This window comes from Schistocerca gregaria, chromosome 1 (genome assembly GCF_023897955.1).
Source record: "Schistocerca gregaria isolate iqSchGreg1 chromosome 1, iqSchGreg1.2, whole genome shotgun sequence".
NCBI lineage: Eukaryota > Metazoa > Arthropoda > Insecta > Orthoptera > Acrididae > Schistocerca > Schistocerca gregaria.
Genome location: NC_064920.1, coordinates 1,079,878,027 through 1,079,899,178, shown reverse-complemented (window position 1 = coordinate 1,079,899,178; position 21,152 = coordinate 1,079,878,027). Strand labels below are relative to the sequence as shown.

Here is a 21,152-nt window from a genome sequence, read left to right as displayed (position 1 = left end):
GACAGAAGGCTGCTTGGTCCATATCACTGTTACCTCAACCTGCCATTGTTTTGCAGGAAGCTTTATATACGAGGGTAAGTCAATTATTATCAGCAAATGAAACAGGAAACTTACAAGAACATCATTTTTCGACATAGTCTGCTTGCGTTTCAACGCGCTTGGTCCATCGTTGTAAAAGCTTCCTGATGCCCCCATAAAAGAAGGTTCTCGGTTGAGCTACGAGCCAGAATGCACCACTTCTTTCACTGCTTCGTCCGAGACAAATCGACGGCCCCTTAATGCCTGTTTTGAGTGGACCAAACAAGTGACAGTCAGAAGGGACAAGAACGTGACTATGTGATCCAGTACTTCAAATGTAAGTTTCTGGAGCGTTTCAGCAGTGTAGGCACCAGTGTGCGGACGGCCATTGTCGTGCAACAACACAGCAATACTCGGCGTTTGCTTCGCATTGCAAGCTTTAGCCTGGCAGTAACCGTCTCAATGTAACGTACCCTGTTTATTGTTGTGCCCCTTTCCCCATAATGTTCCAATACCTGACCTTGTGAGTCCCGAAAAACCGTAAGCTTAGTTTTCCTGCCGACGGTTGGGTCTTGAACTTTTGCTTGCACGACGAATTTAGATGTTTCCATTCCATAATCTGCCGTTTACTCTACGGCTCTTAATGATGGATCCATGTTTCGTCACCAGTAATTATCCTGTCTAAGAAGTTGTCCATTTCGTTACCATAGCGATCCAAATGTTTTTTTGCAGATGTCCAAGCGCGTTTGTTTATGCAACTGCGTGAGTTGTTTTGGGACCCATCTTGCACAAACTTTATGGAACCCACGTCTGTTGTGGGTGATTTCGTAGGCAGAAAAATTGTTCAAATGGGTCTAAGCACTATGGGACTTTACATCTGAGGTCATCAGTCCCCTAGATTAGAACTACTTAGACCTAAGTAACCTAAGGACAGCACCCACATCGATGCACGAGGCAGGATTCGAACCTGCGACAGTAGCAGCAGCGCGGTTCCGGACTGAAGTGCCTAGAGTCCGCGTTCTCGCTTCCCGCGCCCGGCTTCCTGGGTTCGATTCCCGGCGGGGTCAGGGATGTTCTCTGCCTCGTGATGACTGGGTGTTGTGTGATGTCCTTAGGTTAGTTAGGCTTAAGTAGTTCTAAGTTCTAGGGGACTGCTGACCATAGCTGTTAAGTCCCATAGTGCTCAGAGCCATTTTTGAAGAGCCTAGAGCCGCTCGGTCACAGCGGCCGGCTCGTAGGTAGAACCGTGACTAATTTTCAGACGATGTGCCATTTCATCAACAGTTAATCGTCTGTCTAAGAGAATCATTTCACGTGAACGCTCAATGGTTTCCTCATTTGTGGCGGTAAACGGTCGTCCGGCTCCTTCATTGTGCATAACACTTGTGCAACCATTTCGGAATTTTTATATCCATTCGTAGACACTCTGTTGTGGCAAACCACTGCTTCCGTGCTGTATCGAAAGTCTTCGATGAATTTCGGCCCCTGATACGCCTTCCGACCACAAAAAACGGATCACTGAATGTTGCTCTTCTTTGGTGCAAGTAGAAAGCGGAGCAGCCACGATTAACAGCACGGCAGCGATAACGAAACTAATCTAGCAGCTTGAAAATTTCAAAGATATAACAACAAATAAACAAAGCATGCGTCATCAACTTAAAACGACAGTAATACCAAAATAAACAAAAATACAAGTAAATTGCGGATAATAATTGACTTACCCTCGTAAGATTCCCTTCAAAAACCAAACCAAACAGCACTGGCAACTGCTTTGAATACCCCAATGACGCTCCTTACACCGTTTCAGTCACGGCAATGTGTTGTCGAGTTGTCCGCAGCTCGTGGTCGTGCGGTAGCGTTCTCGCTTCCCGCGTCCGGGTTCCCGGGTTCGATTCCCGCCAGGGGCAGGGATTTTCTCTGCCTCGTGATCACTGGGTGTTGTGTGATGTCCTTAGGTTAGTTAGGCTTAAGTAGTTCTAAGTTCTAGCGGACTGATGACCATAGATGTTAAGTCCCACAATGCTCAGAGCCATTTGAACGATTTTTGTTGTTGTGGAGTTTCCATATCTTTGTCCACCCCTGTACTTCACACTGCCACGCGCAACTAATGTAATATTCCACGCCACTCACGTGAGACACGCTTTGTTGTTGTTGTCGCTGCTGTTGTGTTGTTCTCGTGGTGAAGGTCGGTCTTTCCTGTTCGCAGGGGACCGCCTCCTGGACATCCCCTGCAAAGTGTGCGGCGACCGCAGCTCCGGCAAGCACTACGGCATCTACAGCTGTGACGGTGAGCCTCTCAGCCTGCACCTGCTCATCTTGCTCTCTCGTACTTGCTATAAAAGTAAAAAGGCCTTCCCAAAAGCGTTGGCCGAAAATTATCATTTTGTCGCTAAACTCAGTACTTTCACATGTGGAACTAATGGCCGATAATTACTTTTTAGTTTTTGTTCAGAGTGGTGCATGCATTAGACTGGCGATGGATAGTCCACTGACATGACTGAACTCAGACTTCCACGTCACCTGGCCACAGCCGAGGCCTACGAGAAAGACTGGCCGCGGCGCGTACGTCACAAAGGTGATCGCTCCCTCAAGTCAGCAGACAAACTCCTTTTTTTACAAACACGGGATCCCAGGTTTCTTGACTTCCGCAAGGCGTCCGATATAGTTCCCCACAGTCGTTTAATGAACAAAGTAAGAGCAAATGGACTATCAGACCAATTGTGTGATTGGATTGAAGAGTTCCTTGTTAACAGAACGCAGTATGTCATTCTCAATGGAGAAGAGTCTTCCGAAGTAAGAGTGATTTCAGGTGTGCCGCAGGGGAGTGTCGTAGGACCGTTGCTATTCACAATATAAATAAATGACCTTGTCGATGACATCGGAAGTTCACTGAGGCTTTTTGCAGATAATGCAGTGGTATATCGAGAGGTCGTAACAATGGAAAATTTTACTGAAATGCAGGAGGATCTGCAGCGAATTGACGCATGGTGCAGGGAATGGCAATTGAATCTCAATGTAGACAAGTGCAATGTGCTGCGAATACATAGAAGGAAGATCCCTTATCATTTAGCTACAATATAGCAGGTCAGCAACTGGAAGCAGTTAATTCCATAAATTATCTGGGATTACGAATTAGGAGTGATTTAAAATGGAATGATCATATAAAGTTGATCGTCGGTAAAGCAGATGCCAGACTGAGATTCATTGGAAGAATCCTAAGGAAATGCAATCCGACAACAAAGGAAGTAGGTTACAGTACGTTTGTTCGCCCACTGCTTGAATACTGCTCAGCAGTGTGGGATCCGTACCAGATAGGGTTGATAGAAGAGGTAGAGAAGATCCAACGGAGGGCAGCTTGGTTTCTTTACAGGATCATTTAGTAATCGCGAAAGCGTTACGGAGATGATAGATAAACTCCACTGGAAGACTCTGCAGGAGAGACGCTCAGTAGCTCGGTACGGGCTTTCGTTAAAGTTTCGAGGACATACCTTCACCGAAGAGTCAAGCAGTATATTTTTCCCTCCTACTTATACCTCGAGAAGTGACCATGAGGATAAAATCAGAGAGATTAGAGCCCACACAGAAGCATACCGACAATCTTTCTTTCCACGAACAATACGAGACTGGAATAGAAGGGAGAACCGATAGAGGTATTCAAGGTACCCTCCGCCACACACCGTCGGGTGGCTTGCGGAGTATGGATGTAAATAGATGTTTTCTGGATCTGTTAACTCGTAACTAGGCGGGTCCGTACAAACGAAAACTGAATCTTCTGCTGGAATCCGCTATTATGCAATCTTACTGTTGTTAGTCCTATAATGATGTGAAGTCAATGGGCCTACTTACAATTTGTTACTGCTGAACTGGAGTAAAATAAAATAAAATAAAATCATACTAAAATGATTATCAGTTGCATAAGGCACTTCCAGCATGTAATGAGTACTTTTAAGTAGAAGAGACTAAATTCTATTAACAAGCCCTTATACCATTTATATCGAGTATTGATCTTTTGCTGTAGTACTTTTAATCAGTTGTTGTTGTTGTTGTTGCGGTCTTCGGTCCTGAGACTGGTTTGATGCAACTCTCCATGCTACTCTATCCTGTGAAAGCTTCTTCATCTCCCAGTACCTACTGCAAACCTACATCCTTCTGAATCTGCTCAGTGTATTCATCTCTTTGTCTCCCCCTACGATTTTTACCCTCCACGCTGTCCTCCAATACTAAATTGGTATTCCTTGATGCCTCAGAACATGTCCTACCAACCGACCCCTTCTTCTGGTCAAGTTGTGCCACAAACTTCTCTTCTCCCCAATCCTATTCAATACCTCCTCATTAGTTATGTGATCTACCCATCTAATCTTCATCATTCTTCTGTAGCATCACATTTCGAAAGCTAATATTCTCTTCTTGTCCAAACTATTTATCTTCCATGTTTTACTTCCATACATGGCTACACTCCATACAAATACTTTCAGAAAAGACTGCCTGACACTTAAATCTATACTCGATGTTAACAAATTTCTCTTCTTCAGAAACGCTTTCCTTCCCATTGCCAGTCTACATTTTATATCCCCTCTACTTCGACCATCATCAGTTATTTTGCTCCCCAAATAGTAAAACTCATTTACTACTTTCAGCATTTCATTTCCTAATCTAATTTCCTCAGCGTCACCTGACTTAATTCGACTACATTCCAATATCCTTGTTTTGCTTTTGTTGATGTTCATCTTATATCCTCCTTTCAACATATTGTCCATTCTGTTCAGCTGCTCTTCTAGGTCCTCTGCTGTCTCTGACAGAATTACAATGTCATCGGCGAACCTCAAAGTTTTTATTTCTTCTCCATGGATTTTAATACCTACTCCCAATTTTTCTTTTGTTTCCTTTACTGCTTGCTCAATATACAAATTGAACATCGGTGAGAGGCTACAACCTTGTCTTACTCCCTTCCCAACCACTGCTTCCCTTTCATGTCCCTCGACTCTTATAACTGCCATCTGGTTTCTGTACAAATTTTAAATAGCCTTTCGCTCCCTGTATTTTACCCCTGCCACTTTTAGAATTTGAAAGAGAGTATTCCACTCAACATTGTCAAAAGCTTTCTCGAAGTCTTAAATGCTAGAAACGTAGGTTTGCATTTCCTTAATCTTTCTTCTAAGATAAGTCGTAATGTCAGTATTGCCACACGTGTTCCAGTATTTCTACGGAATCCAAACTGATCTTCCCCGATGTCGGCTTCTACCAGTTTTTCCATTCGTCTGTAAAGAATTCGTGTTAGTATTTTGCAGCTGTGGCTTATTAAACTGATAGTTCGGTAATTTTCACTTCTGTCAACGCCTGCTTTCTTTGGGATTGGAATTATTATATTCTTCTTGAAGTCTGAGGGTATTTCGCCTGTCTCATACATCTTGCTCAACAGATGGTAGGGTTTTGTCAGGACTGGCTCTCCCAAGGCCGTCAGTAGTTCTAATGGAATGTTGTCTACTCCCGGGGTCTTGTTTCGACTCAGTTCTTTCAGTGCTCTGTCAAACACTTCTCGCAGTATCGTATCTCCCATTTCATCTTCATCTACATCCTCTTCCATTTCCATAATATTGTCCTCAAGTACATCGCCCTTGTATAGACCCTCTATATACTCCTTCCACCTTTCTGCTTTTCCTTCTTTGCTTAGAACTGGGTTTCCATCTGAGCTCTGGATGTTCATACAAGTGGTTCTCTTATCTCCAAAGGACTCTTTAATTTTCCTGTAGGCAGTATTTATCTTCCCCCTAGCAAGATAAGCCTCTGCATCCTTACATTTGTACTCTAGCCATCCCTGCTTAGCCATTTTGCACTTCCTGTCGATCTCATTTTTGAGATGTTTCCATTCCTTTTTGCCTGCTTCATTTACAGCATTTTTATATTTCCTCCTTTCATCAATTACATTCAATATTTCTTCTGCTACCCAAGGATTTCTACTAGTCCTCGTATTTTTACCTACTTGATCCTCTGCTGCCTGCACTACTTCGTCCCTCAAAGCTACCCATTCTTCTTCTACTGTATTTCTTTCCCCCATACCTGTCAATTGTTCCCTTATGCTCTCCCTGAAACTCTGTAAATCCTCTGGTTCTTTCAGTTTATCCAGGTCCCATCTCCTTAAATTCACACCTTTTTGCAGTTTCTTCAGTTTTAATCTACAGGTCATAACCAATAAATTGTGATCAGAGTCCACATCTGCCCCTGGAAATGTATTACAATTTAAAATCTGGTTTCTAAATCTCTGTCTTACCATTATATAATCTATCTGATGCATTTTAGTATCTCCAGGGTTCTTCCATGTATACAACCTTCTTTCATGATTCGTAAACCAAGTGTTAGCTATGATTAAGTTGTGCTCTGTGCAAAATTCTTCCAGGCGGCTTCCTCTTTCATTTCTTAGCCCCAATCCATATTCACCTACTATGTTCCCTTCTCTCCCTTTTCCTGCATTCGAATTCCAGTCACCCATGACTATTAAATTTTCGCCTCCCTTCACTATCTGAATAATTTCTTTTATTTCATCATACATTTCTTCAATTTCTTCGTCATCTGCAGAGCTAGTTGGCATCTAAACTTGTACTACTGTAGTAGGTGTGGGCTTCGTATCTATCTTGGCCATAATAATGCGTTCACTATGCTGTTTGTTGTAGCTTACCCGCATTCCTATTTTCCTATTCATTATTAAACCTACTCCTGCATTACTCCTATTTGATTTTGTGTTTATAACCCTGTAGTCACCAGACCAGAAGTCTTGTTCCTCCTGCCACCGAACTTCACTAATTTCCACTATATCTAACTTTAACCTATCCATTTCCCTTTTTAAGTTTTCTAACCTGCCTGCCCGATTAAGGGGTCTGACATTCCACGCTCCGATCCGTAGAACGCCAGTTTTCTTTCTCCTGATAACGGCATCCTCTTGAGTAGTCCCCGCCAGGAGATCCGAATGGGCGACTATTTTACCTCCGGAATATTTTGCCCAAGAGGACGCCATCATCATTTAACCATACAGTAAAGCTACATGCCCTCGGGAAAAATTACGGCCGTAGTTTCCCCTTGCTTTCAGCCGTTCGCAGTACCAACACAGCAAGGCCGTTTTGGTTATTGTTACAAGGCCAGATCAGTCAACCATCCAGACTGTTGCCCCTGCAACTACTGAAGAGGCTTCTGCCCCTCTTCAGGAACCACACGTTTGTCTGGCCTCTCAACAGATACCGCTCCCATGTGGTTGTGCCTACGGTACGGCTATCTCTATCGCTGAGGCACGCAAGCCTTCCCACCAACGGCAAGGTCCATGGTTCAAGGGGGGGGGGGGGGGGGGGGTTTAATCAGTAAGACTTCATAATAGCAGATTCCACTGGAATATTCAATTCTCGTAGGTCCTTACACGAGCAGCTGCGAGTTAACAGGTTTAGAAACGCATTTCGCCTGCTGAGCTGAGCGAGTTAGCGAGTTTAGGACTGCCTTCGTGACGTACGCGCCGCGGCCTGTCTTTCTCGTGGGCCTCGGCCACAGCTCTTGCAGACACGTTGTTTATCAGAGTGCTTTCTGTACAGTTTTCTTTGAAGTATCCGATAGACGTGTAAATTGATGACTACTTATTAACACGACCCAGCAGCACTCCGCGAATTCTACCGTGCGAATAATTCCTCGGCCAACTGTGTGTGGCGTCAACAACCCACTTTCTTGTAAGTTTATACTCACGCCAGTAATTTTTTTTTTCAGTTACGAGGATGCCTGCCACAAAACCTTTTTCTGTACCTATGTCAGCCTTCTTTGGCTCTACATTCTGCTGCAGAATACATTAAATACATGTCAACCGCTCCTCCTTCCCGCTTACTTCTCTCTCTAAAACTGTTGTGTGTGTTTCGTCATTCGAGATCTTTACACTGCGGAAAAAGCAACACCATGAAGAGTAATCAGAGATCAGACACCACATCCGGACAGAATAAGAAGTTGCAGTTCAGTGGATTCCTTCACCCATTCCTCTAGACCGAATTGTGTGTCAGGATGTTAGCCTACTTAAAATTGGCGTCAAATATTATGTAACTGCCATAATTCATTATATGAAATGACTGCCCCCAAGTTTCTTATTTTAATTAGCTCTATTAGGGGCAGATTATTTGGCATTTTCTGTAATCACTCTAACGTATTACCATCTCCCGTTGATGTTTACAATTTTAGGGCAATTTCTAAAAAATTTTCACCGATTTTCTCACATTCGTCAACATTGTCAACCAAACACACACACGAAAATACTGGACTTTAAATGTTTAGCAATTATCGCAGTGTGATATTTTAACAAATACACTGATATCTGAAGTTTAACAATTAATCACTGTTGTGGTCTTCAGTAAGGAGACTGGTTTGATGCAGCTCTCCATGTTACTCTACACCGTGAGAGACTCTTCATCTCCGTATAACTACTGCAACCTACGTCTTTCAGAATTTCTTTACTGTATTCAACTATTGGTTTCCCTCTACTGTTTTTACTTCCCCCCCCCCCTCCCACACTACCCTCAAATACTATGTTGGTCAACCCTTGATGTATCAGAACGTATCCTATCAACCGATCCCTTCTTTTGATCAAAATTTCTTGCCTCCTCAGTTCCATTCAGTACCTCGTCATTAGTTACGTGATCTACCCATCTAATCTTCAGCATTCTTCTGTAGCACCACATTTCAAAATCTTCTGTTCTCTTCTTGTCTAAACAGTTTCTCGTCCATGATACACTTCTATATATGCTTACACTCCAGACAAATACTTTCAGAAAAGACTTAAATCAGTATACCATGTTAACAAATTTCTCTTCTTCAGAAATGATTCACCAGTCTACTTTTTATATCCTCTCTACTTCGACCATCATCAGTTATTTTGCTCTCCAAATAGCAAAACTCATCTACTACTTTAAGTGTCTCATTTCCTAATCTAATTGCCTGAGCATCGCCTGATTTAATTCGACTACATTCCATTATCCTCGTTTTGCTCTTGTTGATGTGCATCTTATATCCTCATTTCAAGACACTGTCGATTCCGTTCAACTGCTTTTCCAGGTCCTTTGCTGTCTCTGACAGAATTACGATGTCATCGGCGAACCTCAAAGTTTTTATTTCTTCGTCCTGCACTTTAATCCATACTCCTAATTTTTCTTTTGTTTCCTTTAATGTTTGTGCAATGTACTCATTGAATAAAACCGGGAATAAGCTGCAAACCAGCCTCACTTTTTTCTCAACCACCCTTTCGTGCCTTTCGACTCTTACAATTGCCGTCTGGTTTCTATACAAGCTGTAAATAGCCTTTCGCTCCTTGTATTTTTACCCCTTGTATCTTCAGATTTTCAAAGAGAGTATTCCAGTCAACATTGTCGAAAGCTTTCTGTAAGTCTACAAATGCTATAAACGTGGATTTGTCTTTCTTTAACCTACCTTCTAAGATAAGTCGTAGGGCGGTATTGTCTCGCGTGTTCCTATGTTTCTCCGCAATCCTAAATGATCTTCTTCGGCAAAGAATTTGTGTTAGAATTTTGGAACCAACACTTATTAAACTGATAGTTAACTAAGTTTCATACCTGCCAGCAACTTCTTTCTTTGGAATTTGAATTATTACATCCTTGTTTAAGTCTGAAGTTATTTCGCCTGTCTCATACTTCTTCCACACCAGATGGGAGACTTTGTCGTGGTTTGCTCTCCCAAGGCTATAAGTAGTTCTAACGGAATGTTGTGTACTGCCTATGCCTTGTTCTGTCAAATTCTTCTCATAGTATCATAATTCTCATCTCACCTTCATCTACGTCCACTTCCCTTTCTATAATACTGCCCTCAAGTACATCGCCCTTGTATAGACCCTCTGTATATTCCTTTCATCTTTCAGCTTTTCCTTCTTTCCTTACGACTGGCTTTCCATTCATACAACTGCTTGTTTTTTTTATCCAGAGGTCTGTTTGACTTTCCTGTAGGCGGTATCTATCTTCCCATGGTGAAATATGCTTCTAAATCCTTACATTTGTCCTCTGACCTTTCCTGCTTAGCCATTTTGCACGTCCTACCAACCTCATTTTTTAAACGTTTGTATTCCCTTCCGCCTGCTGCACTTTCTGCATTTTTATATTTTCTCCGTTCATCAACGAAATCCAGTGTCTCTTTGTTATTTCTGCTAGGCCTTGTCTTTTTACCTTCTTGATGCTCTGCTGCTTTCACTATTTCATTTCTTGAAGCTATCCATTCTTCTTCTACTGTATTTCTTTGCCCTCTTCTAGTCAACCGTTGCCTAGTACTCTCTCTGAAACTCTCAGCAACCTGTGATTCTTTCAACTTATCCAGGTCACATGTCCTTATTTTCCTGTCGTTTTTCAATGTATTCAGTTTTAATCTACGGTTCATAACCAATAAATTGCAGTCAGAGTCCACATCTGCCCCTGGAAATGTCTTCCAATTTAAAATCAGGTTACTAAATCTCTTTCTTGCCATATATAATCAATCTGAAACCTTCCAGTGTCTCCAGGTATCTTCCACGTATACAACGTTATTTTATGATTCTTAAACAAAGTATTAGCGATTATTAAATTATGCTCTGCGCGAAACTGTATTAGGCGTGTTCTTTCATTCCGTTCTCCCATTCCATATTGACCAACTATTTTTCATTCTCTTCCTTTTACTGCTATCGAATTCCAGTCGCCCATGACTATCAAATTTTGGTCTCCCTTGAAAGGAGTATACAGGGGCACTTTTGTATAAGACCGCAGGCTCAGAGATACTGCTTTTGGTCTGAAATTGTAGTGTTGGAGTAAGACAGCGCTTGGCGCTCAGTTGTAGGCAGCTGTCTGTGAGCGATAGAGGATGGTGTAGTTAGCTTTGTGGTGTGCTGTGTGAAGCCACCAAGTGTTGGATTAATGTACAGGGTGGTCCAAAAGTCTGGAAACACCCTCATAAAATTCAAATGGAATAGCAAACAAGGAAACAGAGTCCCTACACACGAGGAATGGGAAGGGGAAAACTTTATAGGCTATGCCACCAACATGGCGGCCATATTAAAAGCCGCCATGTTGGATTCAATTCCAAAATTTCAAATGGGAATGTGGTCATGCGATATATCAAACAGATAGAGAATTTCACCAGAAAAACAATGCCATTGTTGTTTTAAACATAGCTTTATTCATTCTCGGGTTATAACCAGTTACATGTTGCAGCGGTGGGACAGCATGTGTGTTATTGGCCGAAGAGACATTACGTCGATGTTCCACAGTCCTGATGAACTTTGACCAACACATCTGGCTGAATTTTACCATACGCATCAACAATGCACTGCTTTAGATGATGCAAATACCGTATTTTCACAGAATAAACCAGTGCTTTGACATGAACCCCAAAGATAAAATTCCAAAGGAGTCAAATCTGGTGAACGTGGTGGCCACTCCACAGCACCCCTACGACCAATCCACTTTTGAGGGAACTGCACATCCAGGTATGCTCGCACATTGTGCATATAATGTGGTGGGGCTCCATCATGCTGGAAGAATTCCGGAAATGCCCCGTCCTCCGTTAACAACGAGGGAAACACTTATTCACCCTATAACCTCAGATAACCGTTGGCTGTTAACGTACCATCAATAAAAAAGGTCCAACGACTTTGTACCCCACACACCACACCAGACCATCATTTTTTGTGAGTTGCCCGTTTTGGAAGCATCAACCCAGTGCGGATTTGTGTCGGACCAGTATCTGTGATTCTGCTTGTTCACTTCACCATTGATAAAGAAATTGGCTTCATCACTGAACTGCACCTGACAGAGGAAACGTGGGTTTATCTGTAGCTGCTGTGTCACCCATTCTTCGAACTGTACCCGATGGTCTGGATCATCCTCCTTCAGGTGTTGGAGCAGCTGAATTTTGTACGGGTGCCATTTGTACTGCGATAAAATGCTAAAATTTGCAGTATGAAGGTACGGCTAACCCCACATTCTTGTGACAGGCGACGAGAACTCCGTTGCTGACTCTTTCTAAATGATGCCAACACGCTCACTGTTGTTGCTTCATCGGTGGCGGATTTCGGTCTTCCAGCCTTATGTTTATCTGCGACAGAACCTGCTGCTCGGAATTTGGCCGAAAGCTTAGCAACTGCGCTGTGAGTGATGGGCTGTCTGAGTGGGTGACGACTGTTGAAATCCTCAGCAATGACCCTTTGCTTCTTTCTCCTGATATTAAGATGATTTTAATGCGTTCTTCATGTGTTAAGGACATTTTGTAACCTGTAAATAAGGAAACAATGATTAAAACGTTAGCATGAGTAAATGATACCTAACAGTTAAACACGTGTAACATATCAGGCATGGGATAGTCACTTTGCACCGTTTCAGACTTCATTTTATGACTTTTCAGTACGTAATACTCACGCTGCCCAGCGTCCCACTGCCGCCGCAAGTAATTGTCTATAACCCGAGAATGAATAAAGTTATTTTTCAAATAACAACGGCATTGTTTTTCTGGTGAAATTCTCTATGTTTTGATATACCATATGACCACATTCCCATTTTAAATTTTGGCGTTGAATCCAAGATGACGGCTTTCAAGATGGTACCATGTTGGTGGCATAGGCTATAAAGTTTCCCCCTTCCCTTTCCTCGTGTGTAGGGACTCTGTTTCCTTGTTTGTACTCCATTTGGATTTTATCAGGGTGTTTTGGACCACCCTGAAGGTGTTCAAAATGGTTTACATGGCTCTGAGTACTACGGGACTCAACTGCTGTAGTCATAAGTCCCCTAGAACTTAGAACTACTTAAACCTAACTAACCTAAGGACATCACACACATCCATGCCCGAGGCAGGATTCGAACCTGCGACCGTAGCAGTCGCACGGTTCCGGACTGCGCGCCTAGAACCGCGAGACCACCGCGGCCAGCTGCCTGTAGGCGTGTCATTATTGTTGGACTTGGAAGCAGAAGTTTTAATTCTAGCAAGTAAATATGTAAAATAATTATTATTTCTGTTTATGCCAGCACGTTAGTATGGATGAGTTGGCTGATAATTTGTAATTGTTGAGGAACCCCAGAATGTACGTAAATCTTTTTGATAAAAATGCTAGTTAGATATTTCAGTTTGGAATGTGTCTAAGATTTGTTAACAGAGATATAATTAATTTAATCATTTGCATTTAAGTTTGTCGTGTTTCCCTCACAGACAGCTAACTACAACTGAGCGCCAAGCGCTCTCTTACTCCGACGTTATAATAATCTCAGACCAGAAGCAGTATCCCTGGGTCTGCGGTCTTATACAAATGTGCCCCAGTACACCCCTTTCAATCTTAACTATCTGAATGATTTCTTTTATCTCGTCATACATTTCTTCGATCTCTTCATCATTTTCGGAACTAGTTGGCATTTAAACTTGTGTCCGCAGCTCGTGGTCATGCGGTAGCGTTCTTGCTTCCCATTCCCGGGTTCCCGGGTTCGATTCCCAGCGGGGTCAGGGATTTTCTCTGCCTCGTGATGACTGGATGTTGTGTGATGTCCTTAGGTTAGTTAGGTTTAAGTAGTTCTAAGTTCTAGGGGTCTGATCTCCATAGATGTTAAGTCCCATAGTGCTCAGAGCCATTTGTAAACTTGTACTACTGTGTTGCTTGTGGGCTTGGTGTCTATTTTGGCTACAGTAATTTCCTCACTTTACTATTCATAGTGGCTTTCGCGCATTTTTATTTTCTTATTCATTATTAAACCTACTGTTACATTACCCCTATACGATTTTGCCTTTATAAATCTATATTCACCTGACCAGAAGTCCTGTATTCACCTGACCGACCTTCACTAATTCCCACTATATCTAACTTCAACCTATCCATTTCCATTTTTAAATTTTCTAAGCTATCTGCCCTATAAAGGGATCTAACATTCCTCCCTCCGATCCGTAAAAAGCCCAGTTTTGTTTGACGACATCTCGTGATTAGACCCACCCGGAGATCCGAAGGGGTTTATTTTACCTCCGGAATATTTTACCCAAGAGTCCGCCATCATCATTTAACCATACAGTAAAGCTGCATGCCCTCGCGAAAAATTACGGCTGTAGTTTCCCCTTGTTTTCAGCCGTTCGCAGTTCCACCACAGCAAGGCCATTTTGGTTGATGTCACAAGACCAGATCAGTCAATCATCCATACCGTTGTCCCTGAATATTCGGAAAGGGCTGCTGACGCTCTTCAGGAACCATACGTTTGTCTGGCCTCTCAACAGACATCCTCCTTTGTGGTTGTACCTCCGGTAGGACTATGTATCGCTGAGGCGCGCAAGCTGCTCATCCTTCAAATGGCTCTAAGCACTGTGGGATTTAACATCTGAGGTCGTCAGTCCCCTGAACTTAGAACTACTTAAACCTAACGAACCTAAGGATATCACACACATCCACACCCGAGGCAGGATTCGATCCTGCGACCGTAGCAGCCGCGTGGTTCCGGACTGAAGCGCCTGTAACCGCTCGGCCACAAAGGCTGGCTGCTCATGGTTCCTTGTGTAGTACTTCTATATATTTCTTCCACCTTTGATCTTTCCCTTCTTTACTTAGAACTGGCTTGCTATTGCTTTGTACTGGCTTGATATATGGGCTATTGATATTGATACAGTTGCATTTCATTTCTCCAATGGTCACTTTAATTTTCCTGTAGACGGCACCTATCTTTCCCCTAGTTATGTATTCTTCTACACACTTGCATTTCTTATTTTTTTCGACGTCGCTATTCCCTTTCGCCTGCTCCATTTTCTGCATTTTTACATTTGCCCCTTTCGTCAATTGCATTTAACATTTCGAGCGTTATTCAAGAATTTCTATGGGCTTTGTTTTTTTATCTCTTCAACCATTGCTGACTTCATTCTTTTCTCTGTCGAAGCCATCCAATCATCTTCTACTGTCTTCCCTTTCTGACTGTTTCGGTCATTTTTTTAATGCTGCTACTGTAATTTTCAACAATTTCTCGTTCTTTCGTTCTTTCAGTTTATCCTGATCTCTCCTTCTTAATTTTCTGCTTGTTTTCAATTTCTTGAGCATATGACTCGCCATCTTGGGCACAGTGTGACTAATGCGCCCAGAGGTATGGCATTATGTTGGTGCTTATAGCCGAAACTGGCGACCATAGTCTAAAGTAATTTTTTTTTCCAGAAAATTTAGATCTGCTAAATACACTCCTGGAAATTGAAATAAGAACACCGTCAATTCATTTTCCCAGGAGGGGGAAACTTTATTGACACATTCCTGGGGTCAGATACATCACATGATCACACTGACAGAACCACAGGCACATAGACACAGGCAACAGAGCATGCACAATGTCGGCACTAGTACAGTGTATATCCACCTTTCGCAGCAATGCAGGCTGCTATTCTCCCATGGAGACGATCGTAGAGATGCTGGATGTAGTCCTGTGGAACGGCTTGCCATGCCATTTCCACCTGGCGCCTCAGTTGGACCAGCGTTCGTGATGGACGTGCAGACCGCGTGAGACGACGCTTCACCCAGTCCCAAACATGCTCAATGGGGGACAGATCCGGAGATCTTGCTGGCCAGGGTAGTTGACTTACACCTTCTAGAGCACGTTGGGTGGCACGGGATACATGCGGACGTGCATTGTCCTGTTGGAACAGCAAGTTCCCTTGCCGGTCTAGGAATGGTAGAACGATGGGTTCGATGACGGTTTGGATGTACCGTGCACTATTCAGTGTCCCCTCGACGATCACCAGAGGTGTACGGCCAGTGTAGGAGATCGCTACCCACACTATGATGCCGGGTGTTGGCCCTGTGTGCCTCGGTCGTATGCAGTCCTGATTGTGGCGCTCACCTGCACGGCGCCAAACACGCATACGACCATCATTGGCACCAAGGCAGAAGCGTCTCTCATCGCTGAAGGCGACACGTCTCCATTCGTCCCTCCATTCACGCCTGTCGCGACACCACTGGAGGCGGGCTGCACGATGTTGGGGCGTGAGCGGAAGACGGCCTAACGGTGTGCGGGACCGTAGCCCAGCTTCATGGAGACGGTTGCGAATGGTCCTCGCTGATACCCCAGGAGCAACAGTGTCCCTAATTTGCTGGGAAGTGGCGGTGCGGTCCCCTACGGCACTGCGTAGGATCCTACGGTCTTGGCGTGCTTCCGTGCGTCGCTGCGGTCCGGTCCCAGATCGACGGGCACGTGCACCTTCCGCCGACCACTGGCGACAACATCGATGTACTGTGGAGACCTCACACCCCACGTGTTGAGCAATTCGGCGGTACGTCCACCCGGCCTCCCGCATGCCCACTATACGCCCTCGCTCAAAGTCCGTCAACTGCACATACGGTTCACGTCCACGCTGTCGCGGCATGCTACCAGTGTTAAAGACTGCGATGGAGCTCCGTATGCCACGGCAAACTGGCTGACACTGACGGCGGCGGTGCACAAATGGTGCGCAGCTAGCGCCATTCGACGGCCAACACCGCGGTTCCTGGTGTGTCCGCTGTGCCGTGCGTGTGATCACTGCTTGTACAGCCCTCTCGCAGTGTCCGGAGCAAGTATGGTGGGTCTGACACACCGGTGTCAATGTGTTCTTTTTTCCATTTCCAGGAGTGTATTTCGTGCACTTTATATATCTTTGCTGGGTATATTCTGCAGAAAACTAACAGACTATTGCGACAAAATCCATCTACACTGCAATTGCAACGTCGTCAACAAGATCTTTTTATTGACAAGTAATGTGACTGAAAGGAAATTCAGTGTTGTAGGACTATATGACAACAACTGCGTACCAAATGAAACGCACACGTCACAGCAAATGAGGCCCAAACAGTTGCATCCATACATGGTGTATCCCCACTCCCTCTGGCTGCAACGTAGACGTGTATTCTTACATGCAAACGAAAGGCATCCTGCGATAGGCTGCCCCAAGCTCCTTACACCTTTTATTACTATTTGATAATGGTTTCTGCAGGTTTTCGAGAGCAAGAAAGTTCCCGCTCATCGTATTCAGTAAGCGTTGGACTGGAGAGAGATCTTGTGATCTTGCTGGCCAGGATAGTTGTTGTGTGCCACGAAGAGTAAGCTGCGTACCAACGGCCGTATGTGGGTGTGCAGTGTCCTGCTAGCAAAGAACTTCACCTTCAGTGTTTGCTGATGATACAAGCATAATTATTAATCCAGTAAAAGTAAGTCCGAAAGAAAATGATACAAATAAGGTCTTTTGAAAAATTATTAATTGGTTTTCTGCAAATGGGCTTGCTCTGAACTTTGAAAAAACACAGCACACCCTTCAATAAACATAACACTTCAAAGGAAGTCAGTAGCCAGGGTAGAGCATACCAAGTTTTTGGATGAACATATAGATGAGAATCTTAATAGGAAAATTCATATTTTGGATCTCCTAAAGCGACTAGGTTCAACAACTTTTGTAATAAGAATAATTGCCAATTTTGAGGATGTAGAAATTAGTAAGCTAACATACTTTGCATAGTTCCACTCTCTGATATCATACGGAATAATATTCTGGGGCAGCTCAACACTTAGGCAAAAGGCATTCACTGCTCAAAAGAAAGTAGTTAAAATAATGTGTGGGGTTTGTAGTTGCACATCTTGTAGGCACCTGCTTAAAAGGTTAGGAATTCTTACAACTGCTTCACAGTAGATTTACTCAGTAATGAAATTTTTTCTCAACAGCATGGATCAGTTTCAAATCAACAGCGACATTCGTGATTACAATACCAGAAAAAGAAAGACCTACACTATCCTTTACTTAACCTATATTTGGCACAGAAAGGAGTAAAATATGCTGCTATACAACTTTTTGATAAATTACCAGATGAAATAAAATGTCTGACAGACAGCAGTAATAGTTTCAAAAACAAATTCAAATCATACCTCCTTGACAACTCCTTCTATACCATAGATGAATTCTTGAATATGAGTAAATAAAACCGGAGATATAATACGTGCATTTTGTGCCATTTTAGGGAATGGGGTAGATAACAGAAATATTTAGGTATAACACTATAATGTAAACAAACAAAAAACTTGTTTCCTGTGCGCATTTCTTGTGCATTTGAAACGTTCCACTTCACAACGGTTCTCCGTGCTATTGATCAACGGAACACGTAATTAAGTAACTGTCGAGAAATGACAGTAGCGAGGGAATAACAACCTGTGTTAGGTATCGGGCACTGGTTACTTTACCCTGCAGGAACGCTAAGTGTGCTCGTCAGTTCAACTGATTGCATGCCATACTCCAGAATGAGATTTACACTCTGCAGCGGAGTGTGCGCTGATATGAAACTTCCTGACAGACTAAAACTGTGTGCCGGACCGAGACTCGAACTCGGGTCCTTTGCCTTTCGCGGGCAAGTGCCCTACCCATCTGAGCTACCCAAGCACGACTCCTGCGAAACCTGCAGGAGAACTTCTGTTAAGTTTGGAAGATAGGAGACGAGGTACTGGCAGATGTAAAGCTGTGAGGACGGGGCGAGAGTCGTGCTTGGGTAGCTCAGATGGTAGAGCACTTGCCCGCGAAGGCAAAGGTCCCGAGTTCGAGTCTCGGTCCGGCACACAGTTTTAATCTGCCAGGAAGTGCCTCCCACACTGTCAAGCCTGGGGCGTGACCTGTGAGTCGCGGGCAAAAGCATTCCGGAGTAGGAACTTCACAATGCCTGCGCGTAACGTGTACGTCCACTACTCGCACACGGACAGAGCCCAGACTCATCATTGAAGACAACAGTGCGCCATTCTTCTCTAGAGGCAACTCTTTCACGACACCAGAGCAGCTGCGGTTACCAACGTCCCTGTGTCACTGGTAGCCCGACCAGGGTCACGCGTGACCCCAGTCTTGCAGCAGGCAGACGCTTGCCAGTGGCCCCTGAGGAGACAGCAGGTGTAACGTGCTCCCAGGGTGGTGCTCGGTCGGCCACCGCTGCTCGCAGGATACGTCGCTCTTGAAGTGTGTCTATATCACGCGGTAGTCCAGATCCTGGTCTCGCAGGCGACCAGTGCAACCCCGTTCAAATGGCTCAAGCTGTGCAACAGGAGTACATCACTCGTGGTGGGGCGTGGTTGTACCCTGGAATGCACGTGGCAAACACATTTCAGCTCTAAACTCAGCACAGTTACCGCCTGCACAAAGTAGAGGACACACAGACAGGCATCCTGAGCGCCATCTGATCGCCGTGACAGATGAGTCACTAACACTACAGCTACTCTGTATGCACATATTGTACCCTGGTGAAACTGAACACAAACCTTGAAAGCGTTGCTTTCGTTTTTCTCCAGCACTACATTATATCTACACTACTGGCCATTGAAATTGCTACACCACGAAGATGACGTGTTACAGACGCGAAATTTAACCAACAGGAAGACGTTCCTGTGATATGCAAATGATTAGCTTTTCAGAGCATTCACACAAGGTTGGCGCCGGTGGCGACACCTACAACGTGCTGACATGAGGCGAGTTTCCAACGGATTTCTCAAACACAAACAGCAACTGACCGGCGTTGCCTGCTGAAACGTTGTTGTGATGCCTCGTGTAAGGAGGAGAAATGCGTACCATCACGTTTCCGACGTGGGACTGTAGCCTATCGCGATTGCTGTTTATCGTATCGCGACATTGTTGCTCGCGTTGGTCGACATCCAATGACTGTTAGCAGAATATGGAATCGGTGGGTTCAGGAGGGTAATACGGAGCGCCGTGCTCGATCCCAACGGCTTCGTATCACTAGCAGTCGAGATGACAGGAATCTTATCCGCATGGCTGTAACGGATCGTGCAGCCACGTCTCGATCCCTGAGTCAACAGATCGGGACGTTTGCAAGACAAAAATCATCTGCACGAAAAGTACGACGACGTTTGCAGCAGCATGGACTATCAGCTCAGAGACCATGGCTGCGGATACCCTTGGCGCTGCATCACAGACAGGAGCGCCTGCGATGGTGTACTCAACGACGAACCTGGGTGCACGAATGGCAAAACGTCATTTTTTCGGATGAAACCAGTTTATGTTTAGAACATCATGATCGTCGCATCCGTGTTTGGCGACATCGCGGTGAACGCACATTGGAAGCGTGTATTCGTTATCGCCATACTGGCGTATCACCCGGCGTGATGGTATGGGGTGTCATTGGTTACACGTCTCGGTCACCTCTTGTTCACATTGACGGCACTTTGAACAGTGGACGTTACATTTCAGATGTGTTACGACCCGTGGCTCTACCCTTCCATCGATCCCTGCAAAACCCTACATTTCAGCAGGATAAAGCACGACCGCATGTTGCAGGTCCTGTACGGGCCTTTCTGGATGCAGAAAATGTTCGACTGCTGCCCTGGCCAGCACATTGTCCAGATCTCTCACCAACTGAAAACGTCTGGTAAATGGTGGCCGAGCAACTGGCTCGTCACAATACGCCAGTCACTACTCTTGATGAACTGTGGTATCGTGTTGAAGCTGCATGGACAGCTGTACCTGTACACGGCATCCAAGCTCTGTTTGACTCAATGCCAGGCGCATCGAGGCCGTTATTACGGCCAGAGGTGGTTGTTCTGGGTACTGATTTCTCAGGATCTATGCACCCACATTGCGTGAAAATGTAATCACATGTCAGTTCTAGTATAATATATTTGTTCAATGAATTGCCGTTTATCATCTACATTTCTTCTTGGTGTAGCAATTTTAATGGCATACTGGAGTAGAGTCAGCATTGTTTACAACTACGAATTGTACGGATTTAAAGGTTTAGATGATACAGTACCTAAATTATTGATTTTTGCTGCATCTCATATCGTTCTTTTGCAAGACAACACAAGGCATAGGTAAAGTACAAGCAGAATTATAGTGATCAATTTTCTAATGTGCTTCTCAAATATGGATCAGACTAGGTTTTTGCTATGATGCACCCGAATCATCACCGGTTTCTGCACTACTCTTGAAATACTTCATCTTGTTCTTCTCCAGAAATCTGTAATATTCAGTGTAATCGGCTCAAATGAGCGTACAATCGGAAATTATTCCCTTTCACATTCTAATGGCGTTTCGTGCCCGCCCGCCATGCTGTAGCTATGCACGAAGTGTGAGGCTCTTTGGCCGGCACGCATAGACAGGCACGGTTCGACGTGCAGTTTAGATGAGCGTCAATG

The 21,152-nt window shown here is 44.2% G+C and overlaps 1 protein-coding gene across 1 annotated transcript in view; it reads left to right on the top strand.

Annotated features, from left to right (window-relative positions):
- LOC126289597 (protein dissatisfaction) overlaps positions 1-21,152 on the top strand; it is a 166,434-nt gene that overhangs the window by 2,173 nt on the left and 143,109 nt on the right. Inside the window, exon 2 of the mRNA XM_049984903.1 lies at positions 2,225-2,344. Within this exon, the coding sequence (XP_049840860.1) occupies positions 2,225-2,344 (120 nt within the window). The remainder of the gene's footprint in view (positions 1-2,224; positions 2,345-21,152) is intronic.